The sequence below is a fragment of the Rhipicephalus sanguineus genome, chromosome 6 (assembly GCF_013339695.2).
Source record: "Rhipicephalus sanguineus isolate Rsan-2018 chromosome 6, BIME_Rsan_1.4, whole genome shotgun sequence".
In the NCBI taxonomy this organism is placed as follows: Eukaryota; Metazoa; Arthropoda; class Arachnida; order Ixodida; family Ixodidae; genus Rhipicephalus; species Rhipicephalus sanguineus.
Window position 1 is genome coordinate 36,301,188 of NC_051181.1, and position 15,912 is coordinate 36,317,099.

Below are 15,912 nucleotides of genomic sequence, written 5' to 3' on the forward strand. Positions count from 1 at the left end.
TACGGAAGGAGCCCGGCAACGACGCTCGACGCAATGCTGCCAGCTACCACCGACGAAGACAATGTCGACGTCGCCACTTATTTGCAACGCACCGAAGAAGCTCGACAGCTCGCCCGCCTGCGTATCAAGAACCAGCAGAGGATAGACAGCCGTCACTATAACCTTCGGCGACGCCACATGGAATATCATCCCGGTGACCGTGTGTGGTTCTGGACACCGATACGCCGACGTGGACTCAGTGAAAAGCTTCTTCGGCGATACTTCGGGCCATACAAGGTGCTACGACGTCTCGGTGCACTTGACTACGCGGTTGTACCGGACGGCATCACGAACTCTCAGCGGCGCAGCGCACGACCTGAAGCTCACGTCGTGCGCCTCAAGCCATTTTATGCGCGTTGAGGAACCTGAGGACTCTGCTGTTGCTAACTCCATTGTTGTTATTTCGAGTTACATGCATATATTTTTTTACTTCCATGTTCTGTTTTACGCATCGGGACGATGCCTTTTCAGAGGAGGGCATTGCCACGCCCGCTTCTTGTTTTATATATTCGGGATTGACCCACAAGGTCGGCTAGATACGCTGGACGCTGACCGCGCCGCAGTGTTCGAGAAGCTTCGCGATTGTAGTAGATTATTTTGTTAATATTGCGCACATGACGCGAATAGTGAAGCTTATTCCAGAGCTTGCACGACCACCAGTGATAAGGCTGGAAAGTTCGATGCATGATGTAAAAAGACGGCTCGTCCCAGCGATCAGCAGTTTATCGACAGCCGACGCTCTGTTCGCCGCTATAAGTGTATACAGTGTGTATTCCTGTAGTTTGACTTTCCTTTCCCGGCCACAAGTTCGACCAAATAAAAAGTTTTATCTTGGATAGCTGACTGCTACCTTCGTCGACGTCACGACCACGTGGCAAAATGTTCTACGCGGGGTGCAGCGAATCACGCGCAACACGATCTGCGAGTGTTAATCCTTTTCTGTGTCGACTCGCACGAAACAAATGGACGTCAATGGAAGCAAGAGCAGCAAGAGTGGCAAGAGCCGCCGAGAGGAGACCGCCTCCTCACGGCGAGCCCCGCACCCTCCATCGTCGTCGCGGCCCCACCGCATACAAGCATCGCCGCGGACGCCTTCGCGGAGGAGCCCAGGCAGGCGTCACCGACGCCGCCCGTACGCCTCGACACCTGACCGCCGCTGCCCAGCTACCCTGTCGCCTCACCGCCCGGCCCCCGCGCAAGACAGGCCCGCAGATCCTCCGCCAGCCCAGCAGGGAGAGCCAGCCGCCTCACCTCGGGGCCGCAACTACCGCGACTTGGCCACCTGTACGAGCCAGGAGGGAGTGGACCCCCAGTGGCTTATGTCTAGTCGAGGCCCTGGCGCCGGCAGGAGAGGGCCCGTGTTTGGACGCCTCCGACCCGTCTTTACCGTCTTTTTCAAGGCAAGACGGTGGCGGACGCGAACCGGAGGGCGAACGGGGCCTGCCTCCCGGTGCCAGCAGGGACGCGGCTATCTCCACGCGGCGCCGTCATGGTACACGACTCGCATGAGCAGAGCAAACTTCACCGGCGCCGCACGGGACACACCCTGCCACCGAGACGCGATGCCTCGTAGGAACGCCCCAGGGATGCCGCCAGGGCAATGCTGGCACGGGCGGCCCGGGAGGCGGACTTTGCTCAATGGCTGCTGACCACAGGCACTGGCCATGCTGCGAGAGCGGGTCCGTCCGAAGGGCTGCCAGTGGGGGCCGGGACGGCGACGGCGGGGACGACGGAGGCCGAGAGGGCAGCGGTGACGGCGACGGCGCGGACGACGGAGGCCGGGAAGGCAGCGGCGACGGCGGGGACGACGGGGACGACGGACGCCGGGACGGCAGCGGCGACGGAGGACACGACCATGGCTACGGTAGGGGCTGCGGCGACACCACTGGGGGCACCGACGGTACCCACGGCAGAGCCGCAAGTGCAGGAGGGCATGGACGTTGACCGGGCCCTCCTTGCCTTCTCCGAGGAGGAATAAATTTTTTTTTTATTCTCATGATTCAGTCTGTGTCATCTGAGGGCCTTCTTAAGGGGAGGAGGATGTGGGAAAGCACGCGCGCCCATTTCCGCTGGCGCGATCGCGGACTGACGGCGGGAGCCAAGAGGCCACTTGGAGGGCGAGCACCGTCGCCCCTTTCTTGGCCACCCCTCCTTTTCCGCCGCACCGCGCACTAATCCTCGCTTCCCTGCTCGCGGGAAAGGGTACTCGCCCCCTGCAAGGGAAACAATCCTTGCGGTGGGTAGTAAGCCGGCAGGTGAATAAAACAGCCGACCGGGCAGGGAGACGACCTCTCTTGCTCCGCTGACCTCTGGGAACGACCCACGCACCACATCACCCCTAGGACCCGCGAGCCGACCATCGACCATCGAAGAGTTTCTACCGTATGATAGCGCTCATTTTAAAATTACTAAAGAGGGATCGCCATCACTTGTCTTGGCGCATCGTTAAAAAAGTCGTGTACCCACCTTTTGCAATCAGGGTTTTCCTCCCAAATTACGCGCCTTTTGCGTTCAGGATACCCGGAATTAACAATTACTTCCGTGTATGAGCAGCTGCTGCAGACAATAAAACACCCTCAGGGAAGCAGAAACAAGAAAGAAAAGAAGACGGTACAGGCAATTCCGTACCGACATAAAGTATCGCACAACATAAAAAAAGTAGCATCAAGATACGGAGTCAATGTTTTTTCTGCCCCTCAGAAGCTGAGTAAAGTTTGTTCCTTAGTAGACAGGGTGCCCGAGTTGTGTGAGAAGAAGCACGGGAACAAGTTCACTGAATGACAGTCTCAGGTCGTTCATGAAATCCCGCTCAGTTGCGGATGGAAATACATTGGCCAAACGGGCCGATGTTTAATGATAGGGCTCGAGAGCACAGGTTGAATGTGCAAAACAAGTCAGAGGGGCACCTGGCGGACCACTGCCGCAGGTGTGGTTGTGCACCAGAGTTTCAGAGAAGCAGTATTTTTAAAAAAAGTGAGCAACAAATTGGAGAGAGAGATAACGGAGGCGTTTCTTATCAACAAAGCTGGCGTTCAGTGTGTTAGCGAAGCTTCCTTATTTCTCTCCAAAGACGAGATGACCTTTAAGTTTTAAGTTTTAATTAGGCAGGGTTGGGTTTCATCTGTTGACCATCTTCTGTATGACAGAGCACTCCCGTTTTCGCGGTTGTTGTCGGTTCATCGTCTTTTCCAGCTGCCACGTTTGACTCGTTGTAATATCTTGCTTTCTGTGCTGATTGGGAGGAGCATGCGCAATGCAGTGTTTTAATGAGATGTGTGCACAGTGGACACGTGACTCACCATGCTACAGAATAAAAGCAGAGGCCATATTCTGCGAACCATGCGGGGAAAGGGAGAATTGCACAGCTATGTTGAACTGTTGGCGCATTTGTGCCATCATAAACAATAACATTTTTTTTTTGCTTTCCTATCGCGTACGTCTTTATTTTAAAATTATTTGCACTTATGTAAAAAAATATTGTGGCTACAATTGTGACGTTGGAGGCCTGAAACGTGTTTTGCCTGCCTATTTTTGGCGTCTAAAACGCGCTTTTTTAATGCCTAAAGATCCGGCCTCTAGTCATGACGCAGCTTGGCGGAGCGATTGGCACCGCACCGCCCCGTCCCGCCAAGCAAGAAGACCGTGCGAGAGAGAATGTGTGAGAGATATAAGGCGTGTTTGTACAGCTTCGCGCAAGTGCGTTGGTAGGTTGGTGGCTAGACCGAGAGGTCGTGGGTTCGATTCCCGCCGACGGAACGTTTTCTTCTAGTTTTTTTCTTTGTCGTCCGTTAGTGCACGTTTTACCAACACCATATTCATGATGGAAATACGTCAGTGAAGTCTTGGTGGACTCCAGCATAAAACACTTTAGTGTTAAGACACCCCTTATTTTCTGAGTGTAGCTCTTTCAGACAGGACGCAGCTCGCACCAGCGAAATATTCGTAGCCGCTCGTGCCAGCGGAGCCCTGGACTGAGGGCCCAACCAAACTGCCTGCACTTTATTACATTTTATTTTTTTTTTCTGAATAAAGTTCTTCCTCCTCCTCCTCCTCGTATTTGATTTACTTTATACGTTGTCGCCTTGCGTTTTTGCACGCGAGAGAAGGTCGCGCCTCTTACGTGTACCTCGAACGCTAAGCGGCGTCTACGTCTATGTGAAACGTTGATTGCGCGCAGCCATTACTTTCTACGCTGGTGCGAAACGCGCGCCGTACCGGACTACTTCGCGTAGGAGTACATGTGCACAAGCTCCGCCCCTGTAGCTTTCCCTTCATTGACAAGAAACGTTGTCCGCGAGTATATCCGCGCGGTTAAGCTGTGGGAACCTGCCAGTTCTACCAGTTAGTGCGATCAGACCGAGCCATTTTAGAAACGCTTCGATCTGACAAGAAATAACATCAAGAATATAAAACAAGTGGCGTCGAGTACCTCTCAGGTTCTTAGTAACGCGTGGAAAGTAAGCCGCAGCTGTTTTGTGAGGGACTACTTATTTAGTTGGCGAATTTTCGTGTTGATATTATTGTTTTGTTTCGTGTCGGAGAACGTTACAGTGATGTACACAATAGGCACTTCAACTTGTGCCAGCTGCCTGTGTCCATATTTCTGAGATGACAAAATTTTGCAAGAGAAAATTTTTCGCCAAATGTTAGGTGGTTACTTATCATTGTAGTTAATTGCATGCTGTCATCGTGATGTGTCAGCCTACCCCCTATCAACGTGTCCCGATTTTCGCTAATAGGCTCGTGGTTACCCCAGTGCACATAATGTCCCGTATACCTTCCTTGGCTTGATAATCTGCTGGTTTTCATTAAGGTTTTGTGTCAAAGAAACGAACCCTCAAAATTCCCTTCTTTTATTCATTCATAGAGAAGGTCTCGTTCCGGCAGACATCATGCCTTCAGGAAGTATGCGAGGCCTTATTGGTCAGCTGTCCGCTTGTTGAAGGATCACGTGCTACGTGACGCCAGCTGGCAAAGAAAGAGTTTTCCCCGCTCGCCTTCGTGGCTACGAGCGGCGCTGATAACGCTCCAAGGGTTCGCATATCCGATAAAGTGGACGAGAGGACGACCACCGCCGTAGCTCAACAGGTAGAGCATCGGACACGTTATCCGAAGGTTGCGGGTTCGGTTCCTGCCAGCGGCAAGTTGTCTTTTCGTCCACTTCACTTTCTTCACATCTATATCGCAGTTACCAATACACTTAAAACAGTACAAATGTTGACCCCTCTAACTTCCTTGGCTTCATTATCTGCTGGTTTTCTTTAAGGCTCCAATGGTGGTATGTCACATAAGTAGCCGGTGCTTGCGGTCGACATGTAATACTGAACTTGAATCCTTTGTGAGAGTGGCACTAAGTCCATCTTTAAAAGGCGCGAAAATAACCACAACGGACAGGTAGGAAGGAGACAGGACGACGCGCTTCCTCAATAGTCCTCAATAAGTAAATACAAATCAAGTCCTCAATAAGTAAATACAAATTAGACTGTTTTTATGTCATTTACAATGTCTTTCTTTTTTTCTTTTTTCACACCATGTCTCTCCAGGATTGCCACAAGGACTACAAGGTCCTCGTCGGTCCGGAGCACGAAGACTGATCAGACTACCAAAAGCTACTGGGAGCCATACTCGTGAAATTTTTTAAAAATAAATTACAAACCCTGCGCGTAATAAAATACTTTGTAGTATTTGTGGATACCGCAAAAAAAAAAAAAAACGTTCAAGATACCTGTGAAAAGCCTGCCTTGAAAAAAACTTGGACACCTTAGCACTTCTTATGAGTTATGAATACGATAGCGTTGCGTCCAGCTGAGCCAGCAAGTAGGAGACGCTTGCTGCAATTGCCCGACGACCTGAGCTAAAACAGACCGGCGAAGTAGACGCCGGACGGGCGCTGTCAACGTTTGTGCACAATACCACTGAAGTTGAAGTTTTATTTGCCATTTCCAAAAGCGACTTTAAAGGACCCCTGACGGCGAAAGTTTTGTCTGCACCTTTTTACTGTAATTTGTAGGTTTGTGTCTAGTAATCCCGAAATTTAACCCTAAATCCTCTAACGCATCGTATAATTAATGCTAACGTCGTTGATTGAGAACAATTTTGCGCCTGTTCAAAACGCCCGCCTAAATATAAGATACTAGCGCCCCACAGCGGGGAAGCGCCTAAGGTCACGTGCACTCAAGTTTTGGCGGTCTTGGTGTCGGATTTCAGCATCGACATTCAGGACATGTTTTACCTCACAGTGAACCTCACAGTGAACTTTTGCAGAGTGTTAAGTCTTGCGTTGTTGAGGACAATGATGAAGCCAAGTTGTCAACAGTTGTGGCATTTCCTTGGAAAGCTTTCTAGAATTGTTGGCGTTTTACCTGTGGTCTATGTTTGTGGAATCGAAAGGGAGAATATTTGTCCAAAAATCGGGGTATGGTGGCTAGATGGGGAGGTGTCAGCATCGGGCAGCCTGCGCTGCGAGAGGAGGCGTGCCAGTGCTCCATGACGCTGCTAGGGGGCGCGCTTGTCGCCACGGAGATGCCTTCATGCTCGTGGTGCATCGGGAAACACGCGTGCTTTAGCGAAGTGCTGCCGCTGGCTTCAGTGATTTCTTTTTGCAATGTGGCCGTGCTCGCTACAGCTATGGTGATTGAAAGAGACAGAGACACTGCTTTGCTCCAGGATGCACTGCTGGGTATGTTTCCGCCAGAAAGCAAGGTAAAAAGGCGTCCCTTTTCACCGCTCCTGAAGACGACAAACGAAGCAAGGCTTGGGAGCGCTTGATCCCACGTGCAGACAAGTCACTGGAGAAAAACTGTCGTTTGCGAAGCACATTTTGATGAACGATCTATCGTTCGGACGTAAAAACATGTGATCAATGGTGAAACCATAGAAATTCGCCAAGACCGTCCCTGCATGACTCCCGAAGCCATACCGACTGTTTTCCCGAATGTCCCGTCGTACCTTACGAAGAAGCTCCCACCGAAAAGGAAAACAGCAGCGTCGAATGGCTGCCTCAGTTTTCAGAGCTTGGCACGGCCTCCCTCGCGTGGCAATGTTTCAGAGCGCCTGTTAAATAGCCTTTTGGATCCGAGCGACAGTTGCGACCTAAAATTTGTGCAAAACAAGCTTGATGATCTTTTAGATGTAGGGCAGCTCAATGAGGTCTATGAGATGTTAAGTGCATGTGATGCCCTTCCAGACCACCGTGATTTGGTTGGGGAAAAAAGTGACTCCCGTGTAACATACTATGTTTGTGGGTATGTAGTTCGAAGCATGCTAAAGAAATCCAAACGTGGTGACTGTGCAGAGGTGTTGCTACAAGGGCACAGCCAGGGCCCGCGTCCAAAATAGTCAGGTTTAACAAATCACATGGATAGAGGAGGACCGATGTAGCCTTCAAAGCACTGACAGAGCTAGTCTTGAAAATGGAAGTTGCCTTTACGCACTGCTTTAGCTTTAACAAGCTGAAGAGCAACAGCATAAGAGATCTCATCTCCTGCCTCTCTATTAACAAGCTTAAGACGCTTGCTGCACACAGCACAATGTACAGGTCACAAATGAAGTGATCAGGTTTTATGTGATAACTAGGCTTCATTTTCTAGTGGCAGGTGAGAAAGCATCAAGAGGCGAACAACATGATGGAATGCATTTATCTTGTGAACATTTCAGTGTTTGTATAAATATGAAGTTCCATTTAGCCTTATTTTATGTGAACTCGAAGAGTTGATAATTAAGCAGTTCTGCTGCCCAGAAGCACTCAACATTCCTTACTGCGAATGTGAAGTCTTACCTCATAAATGGGATGTTTTGCTATATTAGTCCAGTTGTACCAGTTAAAATTTTGTGCATTATGTGAATTTGTAAATATTTTTTGCATGTTATGTACTTTGCTAAGATTGATAGATTTTTGAATAAATGTTCATTTTGAGCATGACCCTGTCCTGAGCTCTTTTAAGTGAACATGTTGCTCGTTGTGTACTTTGAAAGGTAAGGCAGCCAATCCTTGCCAGAACTTTATTTTATGAGGATTGCATGCACTCACCACTTTAATGGCTGAAAGGCGTTCTCGTCCTGTTATAATATTTTCAAGGAACAGCCCTAGTGTACAGAACCAGCTTGTCTAACACCAGTGGCGTAGCCAGAAACCTTTTCCGGGGTGATAGGGGTGTTCAAGCACCCTTGTCCGTGCCAGGAGTGGAGGCACCTCCTTGACTGATGTGGGTACCGGGCAGGCAGATGTGGACGAGCGTCATTTTGTGCTCCGTATCCCACGGCAGAAAGAAAAATCGGGGGGTCGGGGGGGAGGGGCACGGGCCCGGTGTGCCACCCCCTGCTACGCAATTGGTCCGTGCGTGTATATATATACTTATGCGAAATTGAAAGTTACGGCAGGGTTCAAACCACCCTGGTTCCACCGTTGTCTAACACACGGAGAAGAAGGCGACCGTATGTTTTTTACCTCGCATGATGTCGACGTGAAAGTTTATTTAGTGGAAGATGAACTCTACGAAATGCGCGCTGCCATTGATCTTGCAAATTTCTGGCAGATAGCTCGATTATAGAGCGTGCGAAGTCCGCTATTTCGCAGCGGAGGCGACCGGTCACGCGTCTTTCGCATCTCCGTGCCGACAGCAGCGCCGCCGCAGCATCCTGAAGGTCCACTCTCTCCACGGCGCGCCGTTTCGCACACCTCCCCATCTAGCCACCATAATCGGGGGTTTGTATTGGATCGAAGGTGGCATTGGGTTCATATTTTTTGGGGTCAAGTTGACAGGTCCGTCGCCGAGAAATTACGGGACCTGACCTGCCATGTTTTCCGTTATGTCGATGATTTTTTGATCATCAGTAAAACCGACAATCAGCCTAGCAAGACAGCAGATATCTTATCCTTTTTTAAGGATTCTGGTCAAGGGCTGAAGTTCACCTTCGAGCTGCCGGAAAAAAGAGAGCTTCAGTTCCTCGATATCAGACTGCGTTTTCATGGGGAACATTTGTGTTTGCTCTATAAGCCCCGATCAATAAAGGGTACCTTGCCGTTTACCTCAGGTCATTCCAAGATAGTCAAGTCCGGCATTATTTGCTGCGGTGCGAGCTGCGCTCCAGAAAACGTGCACGCATGCGTTAAAAGAAAGTTTCATCAGCCAAGTTGAAAGGCTTAAGTCGGGGGGGTACCCTGATGCGGAAAAATCTTAAGAAGCTGTCGAAATCTAATCAAGTGGTCAAAGGAGGGAATCACACACGTTGGAAAAAAGAAAGCGTGCGCAATGAAAAGAGACCGGTTGTTTTCCCATGGCTTGAAGAATGCGGCAAGTATGTGCGTGTTGTAATGTCTGCTCCCAACAAGATGTCCTCGATTTGCCCCCGCTTGCGTGGAAGAACTTCGGGGTTGTGCAAAACATGTACTTTCTGTCCGGACAAGAAGAATAATAGATATGTTCATTATAAATCTTGTGTTGTTTATAGGGTGCCATTATATATCATGCGGGAGGGTGTATATAGGACAAACCGGGCGGTGCGTTAATGTTAGACTAAGATGTGCTTGATTGGACTGGTTGGTGCTGCATGGTACACGAAGAATGAAAACAGCGCTAAACACTGGACGAGAAGAGGACACATACACGGCGCTGAACTAACAACCAATGTTTATTGCAAAAACAAGTGTAATATATAGGACACAGGTGTCTGCGCAGAAACACAGAACATAAGCCAAAGTGCACAGCCATGTGATAAAGGCCAAACTGCAAACATTATCAAGAACCTGTCAAATCAGTGGACCCCAGATATCTGATTTCACAGCCATGAAGAGAAATTGAGGGTACGCTAACACAAGAAACATCATGCTGTTGAATGTGAAAGGCTTCGCTAATCTCGCGCTCGCGCTGCTTGCGCGAACGCGAGATTAGCGCCGCTTGATCCACGGTCAAAGAAAAGCCTTCTTCCTTTCACGTCCGCGCATTCCAAATTGCAGGCAGAAAGTTGCAGGCAAAATAGGTGTAAGAGTTGTTTTATGCGCACGCGGCAAGCTGGCCGGGCTGTGCCGCAGGGTTAACAGTGATGGACCTAAGAAACAAGCATGCACCTACGTGCTATGTGGAATGTGTTTCAGCTATTGTGTATAAAATACCATTCACTTGTGGGCGCTGTTACATCGGCCAAACAGGCCGATGCGTAAATGATCGGCTGAGAGCACTCTTATTCTCTGAAAGGCTCTGTCCCCAGCCACCTGGCTGACCACTGTAAAAATTGTGGTTGTCTGCCGATTCTCTGTAAGTGTGTGGTCATGGGACAGGTTCTTACTAGACCACAATACTGCAAGGAGAACATTACTACTATGGCTAGGGAAATACGACAACACATAACCGTCTGCCCCATTCCGCGAAACATGAGTAAATTGTACCACGGGGCGAGAAGACAAGCTAGAGCTCGACAGCTTCAAAAACAGTTTGGCCAGAGTCACGAGGTGATGTACACCGATGCCGCCAAATCAAGCCAGGGCTGCGTTATAGTAGCAGTTCAACCACTGCCACATACCGTTAAAACTGTCGCAGCGTCGGTTAACACGACCTGTACCGCAACGGCGGAAGCAGCTGCTATTGCGCTAGCCATTAGAACTAAAGAGGCGGAGAATACTTCCGCTCTAGTTCTCTCTGATTCGCAGGAGGCTTGTAGGATGTTTTTACGTGGAGGACTACCGAGTGTCGCCTCGAGAATACTCGGCGACAGGCTGACACAGGACCATGCCATAATCTGGTGCCCAGGCCACGAGGGTATCTCGGGTAATGAGCTGGCGCACACCTTAGCTCGTGATTTCACTAACCGAGCGAAGAAGGACGGCGATAACCAATACGACCCTCTCACATCGCTCGCGATATACTGGAGCATCAACCTAAGACAAGACAGCGGTATGCCCCACCACACAAATCACTTAAAGTAGACGAAGCTCGCAGCCTTCAACAAATTCAGGTTAACAGCTATCCACATTTGGAAAGGTTTCACCATATAAACCCCAATGTATATCCGAACCAATGTCCGTGGTGCGAGTCGCGACCGACGCTGCAGCACGTCACATGGGAATGTCAGAGCAAACCAGGGGCGTAGCCAGAAATTTTTTTCGGGGGGGGTTCAACCATACTTTATGTATGTTCGTGCGTGCGTTTGTATGTGTGCGTGCCTATATACGCAAGCAAAACTGAAAAATTTCGGGGGGGGGGGGTTTGAACCCCCCCAACCCTCCCCCTTGGCTACGCCCCTGGAGCAAACCTATGGAGGCACAGTCGCCTCTGATACTCACGATGCTGGGGGAGCCTTGGGAGGCCGTCCTCGCCCGAAATGACCTGAAGACCCAAAGGGGTCTCCTGGGTCAAGCCGGGCGAGCAGCGGCGGCCACTGGTGTCCTGGAATGGGGAACCCACCCTTGAAATTTCCCCTCCTTTTATTTTTATTTATTTTTCATTCTTATTCTCATTAATAAACGTTGTATCCTCCTCCTTGATAATGTTTGCAGTTTGGCCTTTATCACATGGCTGTGCACTTTGGCTTATATTCCGTGTTTCTGCGCAGACACCTGTGTCCTATATATTGCACTTGTTTTTGCAATAAACATTGGTTGTTAGTTCAGCGCCGTGTATGTGTCCTCTTCTCGTCCCGTGTTTAGCGTTGTTTTCATTCTTCGTTAGACTAAGAGAACACCTATCCTCGTTAACGGCTTCCGGAGGTTTACATTTGCCGGCTCACTGTAGAGAGTGTGGCTGCCAGCCAATGGCGCAGGAAACCACGTGTTTTTTTGGCCATCGGGACAAGTGCACTAGGGAGGTGATGGAAGCATTTCACATTGAAAGGGAAGGGGAAGGGTGCGTGAGTAATCCGTCGGTCGCCCTGGGTGAGAAAGAAGTTGGATACCTGGATTCAATGTTGCCGCGTTAATAGCGTTTATTTGTTTTTTGTGGACTGCTATGCAGGTTTTTATATAGATGGGTTGTTCTTTTTATCGGATATTCTTACAAATGTATAGATTCGTCATGAGTTGTTAGTTGTGTAGATCTGGTTTGCTCTGCTGCGCAGACGATATGGAGTGCCATGTGACCAAGTCAGCTGCTGTGTACATGTCTTCCAATAAATTTTAGTTGCGAGTTCAGCGCCTGTGTCGTGTTTTTAGATGCGAAGCATCTTATAGCGAAGTTCAAACCGGTGGTGGTGGTGGTGGTGTGCGGCGTGACCACCCTTACTGCTCATGCACAAACCCTCTCCACACACCTCCTCACCACTCCCCCTCTTCACTCCTCCTCTCACCCCTTTCCTCCTCTCCTCTCCCCTCCCCCTCTCCACTTCCACTCTCGCCTTTCCTCCTCTCCATTCACCTTCCCCCTCTCCATGTCCCCTCTCCACTCCTCTGAAATGCGGGCTAGACATGCCGAAATTCTCTCCTGCGCCACGCCGCGATGAGCGCCAGCGCATGCTCGCCCCTCCCCCTCTCTCCTCTCCTACGCTGCCCCCCTCTCGCGCGCCTGTCGACCGCGTTCCCCGCTCGCCCTGTGAGAATTATCGGCCAGGCTAGAGGGAAGACACGACGCGTGTAGCGTTCCTCTTCGCATTCCACGACGCGAGGTCGGTAGCATGCCCGAGGTCGCTAGCATGCCCAACAAACGCCAACGGAACGCGATCGCGCAAGTGCTCCGGCTTCGCATCGCCTCATGGTCCCCTTTAGCGGGAAATGGTGTAATTTTTTTCATTTGTCCTCGTCCATTTTTAGCGCTGTTTTTCCTTCACAAGTAAAAAAAATAGAAAAGTGGTAATAGTATATCACTGCACAAATATACACTGATTTACACATGACACAGCAGTTTCACTGCGACAAAAGGTGGACGGAAGATCTCGCACTATCAGCTTGTTCTTTACAAACAGCGGCTTCATATTCTCGGAAGTGACGGCGAGGAGAGGTAGCACGTTTTCTTTTGAGCCGAGCCATTTTTTGCAAAGAATATTCCATGCGGATATTCGTGCAATTGAGATTGGCTGCGCATTCACAGTCAAGCCAATAATTTTATGAGCTCTATAATCGGATGCAGCCCAAAAAGCACTTAGAAAATAACAGTCTACATGCAGTGAGCATTGGTAGACGTAGTATCCCGTGACGCAAACAAGCGCTGTTTTCGAAGGTCCATTCAATGTATACAGCTTAATAGGGATAACTGCAGTGCCTTTACGATAAGTATAGGCATTCATCAGGTCATAATTAAAGCAGACAACACCGTAATCAATACCGGTGTCACGCAGGCACTCTTGATCGTGATCGGGGCCGACCCAGATTAGGCTCGATCCGGATCAGGTGCTGCTACACGTTAACTTTAACAACGATGGGGTTCGATCGGGATCGAGACCATCGCGATATACTCATCGACATCTGGCTCCCAGATTGCGATTTGATTTACATTTGCGCCAAACTCGGTCCGGATTAGTTTGTACAGTATAGTAGCGATGATTGTTGATTGCGATCAAGAAATTCGATCGGGATTGACACTGATCGCGATGAAAAGTGCCTGTGTGACGCCGGTACAAGAGATAATCTAGTTTCTTAGTGGTAAACAGACAGCGCCTTAATGCAGGCGTGCCTAAGACGAGCCATTTCGGCCGCAGCCTGCTAGATAACGGCTCACTTGCGCTCACCTTCGCTATCACGATGTTATTGTTTTAGGGGCGAAGCTCCTTAGGCTGTGGGTCGTTCCCTCCTCTGTAGTAGTATGTATGGAGCCAGCTCTAGTTTAATGAATTGCGCACTAGATGGCGTGAGCATTTGCCCCGAAAAAAATTTCTGGCTACGCCCCTGATGCCAGACAAATTAGAACAGGTGGGCGACTGCATGGCAAAGCAGGGTGGGAGACGATTCACAAGTGATATTTCTTGTATATGGACCAATCCAGAGTATGTATACCCCAATAATGTCACGTGAATCACCGTTCTGACGTCCGGCAAGAGAGAATAGCGTCCTCGTTTTTTAACAGCGAAGCAGTTCTAGCTCGGCATAAAGTGTCTGACCGTGCCCGAAAACTATCATAATCAGGGACGGGTATGTGCCAAAGAATTTAGGCAAATCCCACCACGACATGGCCTGTAGTAACCCTGATGTGTGAGAGAACGATTACAGAAAGAGAGGAACAAACAGAGAGGCGAAAAAAAAGACAAAAAGAAAGAGAAAGGGAGAAAATCCCGCCATCTCCCCGTAAAGGGAACCCGGAGTAGTATGCGAAGCAGCCATGAGTCGACTTAGATATCTGTAAATGTTTCATTTTCTTCATCATTGTTCATGGTCCTTATATTCGAGGTTCCCCTGATGTTGTTACTCGTCATATATGACTGTAAGCTCAGGGGAACGTTCTCCCTTGAGTATAACGGCCTTGTGGTCCGTAAAGTACAAAGTTAATGGTTCTTGCTGCAAAGGTTGCAGCTTGAAGTTTGAGAATGCGATGTCAACGCGCCCGTTTCGCTTCGGCTTCGCGAGCCCGCCGCTCCGGATCGGCTGGGGCACTGGCTACGTCGACGCGACGCCGGGGAGACCGGCCTCGTTCATAAGCTGCTTCGCATCTAAGGGTACCTTGCATGATTTATGGCGTAGTGGGTACCTTGCATGAATGACGATGATTTATGGCGTAGTGGGTACCTTGCATGATTTATACTAGAGCACGCGCCGCAGTGGAGCGAGCGCTCTATCGCACGTCCATATGTCAGGCAGACATTCCTTTCTGCACACTATGCGCGAGCTCCCCGCTCGTGCGAAAACTTCGTTGTCTTCTTTCTTCCATATATCTAGTGGTACCACTTTCTCAGGCAAACATTCCTTTCTGCACACCATGCGCGAGCACTCCTCTCGTGCCCGTTCTCTTCTTTCTTCCATACATCTAGTGGCACGCGGGGCACTGGTCACGCCGGGGGGACAGGCCTTGTTCATAAGCTGCTTCGCATCTAAAATTGTTCACGAGGAGGGATTCAAACCCGTGTACCCTCGACCCGAAGGCGAGCGTCCTACCATTAGTCTATTCAAGCGCGCTAGCAGAATAGACGTAGCCCTGTATAGTTTAGTGCAGCAAGTGGGCGGGAAAGGAAAGTGAGGAGGAGGGAAAGGCGGAGGAAAGAGAAAGTAAAGTGTAGCACAAAAAGAATCAAAGAAATAAATAGAGCGAAAGAAATGCAGAACGAGAAAGAGAGACAGAGAGAACATCAACGAAAGAGAGAGAAAGAAGTAGGTAGAGAAAGAAAGATAGAAAGAAAGAGGAAGCAAGCATCGCGTCGTCTAACGACCAGATACCGCACCACCTGGCCAAGGCGCGCACGCGCAGTAGCTAAGCCAAGCCTATGCCGACGGAGACATCGCGCGCAACCTCCGGTCTATAGCGCGTAGTCTGGCTTCGCCCGATCGTGTCCAGAGTCATGGGGTGTCCGAAGAAAGTGTGTACTCCCGAGGAGGAAGCCGCACATCTCGAAGCCAGACGTTTTGGTCGACGGGGAGTACGAGCGCCGACGGGCCCGTGTTTCGCTGTGCCAAGCTTTGCGCGACTAAGTGCAAACTTCCCGCGTTTTGTGTATTTTCAGAGGATATTTTTGGGGCCCTTTAAAAAGACAGAGCGTGCAAGCATGGACACAAGAGAGTAGTAGACAAGACACCACAAGCGCCTCTAACAACTGAAAAATCATGCAGCAGTGGAAAAGAAGGTAGACAGAAATACTCATCTTTGCATTCCCAGGCAAAAGGCGATATCACTCAGGTGCGCGTGGCGGTCTACGTGAGAAATAACTGTCCGTTCTGTTGACTTCTCTCTTGTGTCTATGTTTGCACGTCACGTCTTTTTAACATGAATACTTAACAACTAGCTCAGCTATCTGTTTTTTTCTCCA

At 49.8% G+C, this 15,912-nt stretch overlaps 1 protein-coding gene across 1 annotated transcript; it reads left to right on the forward strand.

The window, feature by feature from the left end:
• Positions 1-1,001: 1,001 nt before the first annotated feature.
• LOC125758834 (TANK-binding kinase 1-binding protein 1-like) lies at positions 1,002-2,017 on the forward strand. Its single transcript, XM_049416487.1, has 2 exons — positions 1,002-1,439; positions 1,613-2,017. The coding sequence occupies exons 1-2, from the start codon at positions 1,002-1,004 to the stop codon at positions 2,015-2,017; spliced, it is 843 nt and encodes a 280-aa protein (XP_049272444.1).
• The last annotated feature ends 13,895 nt before the right edge of the window (positions 2,018-15,912 follow it).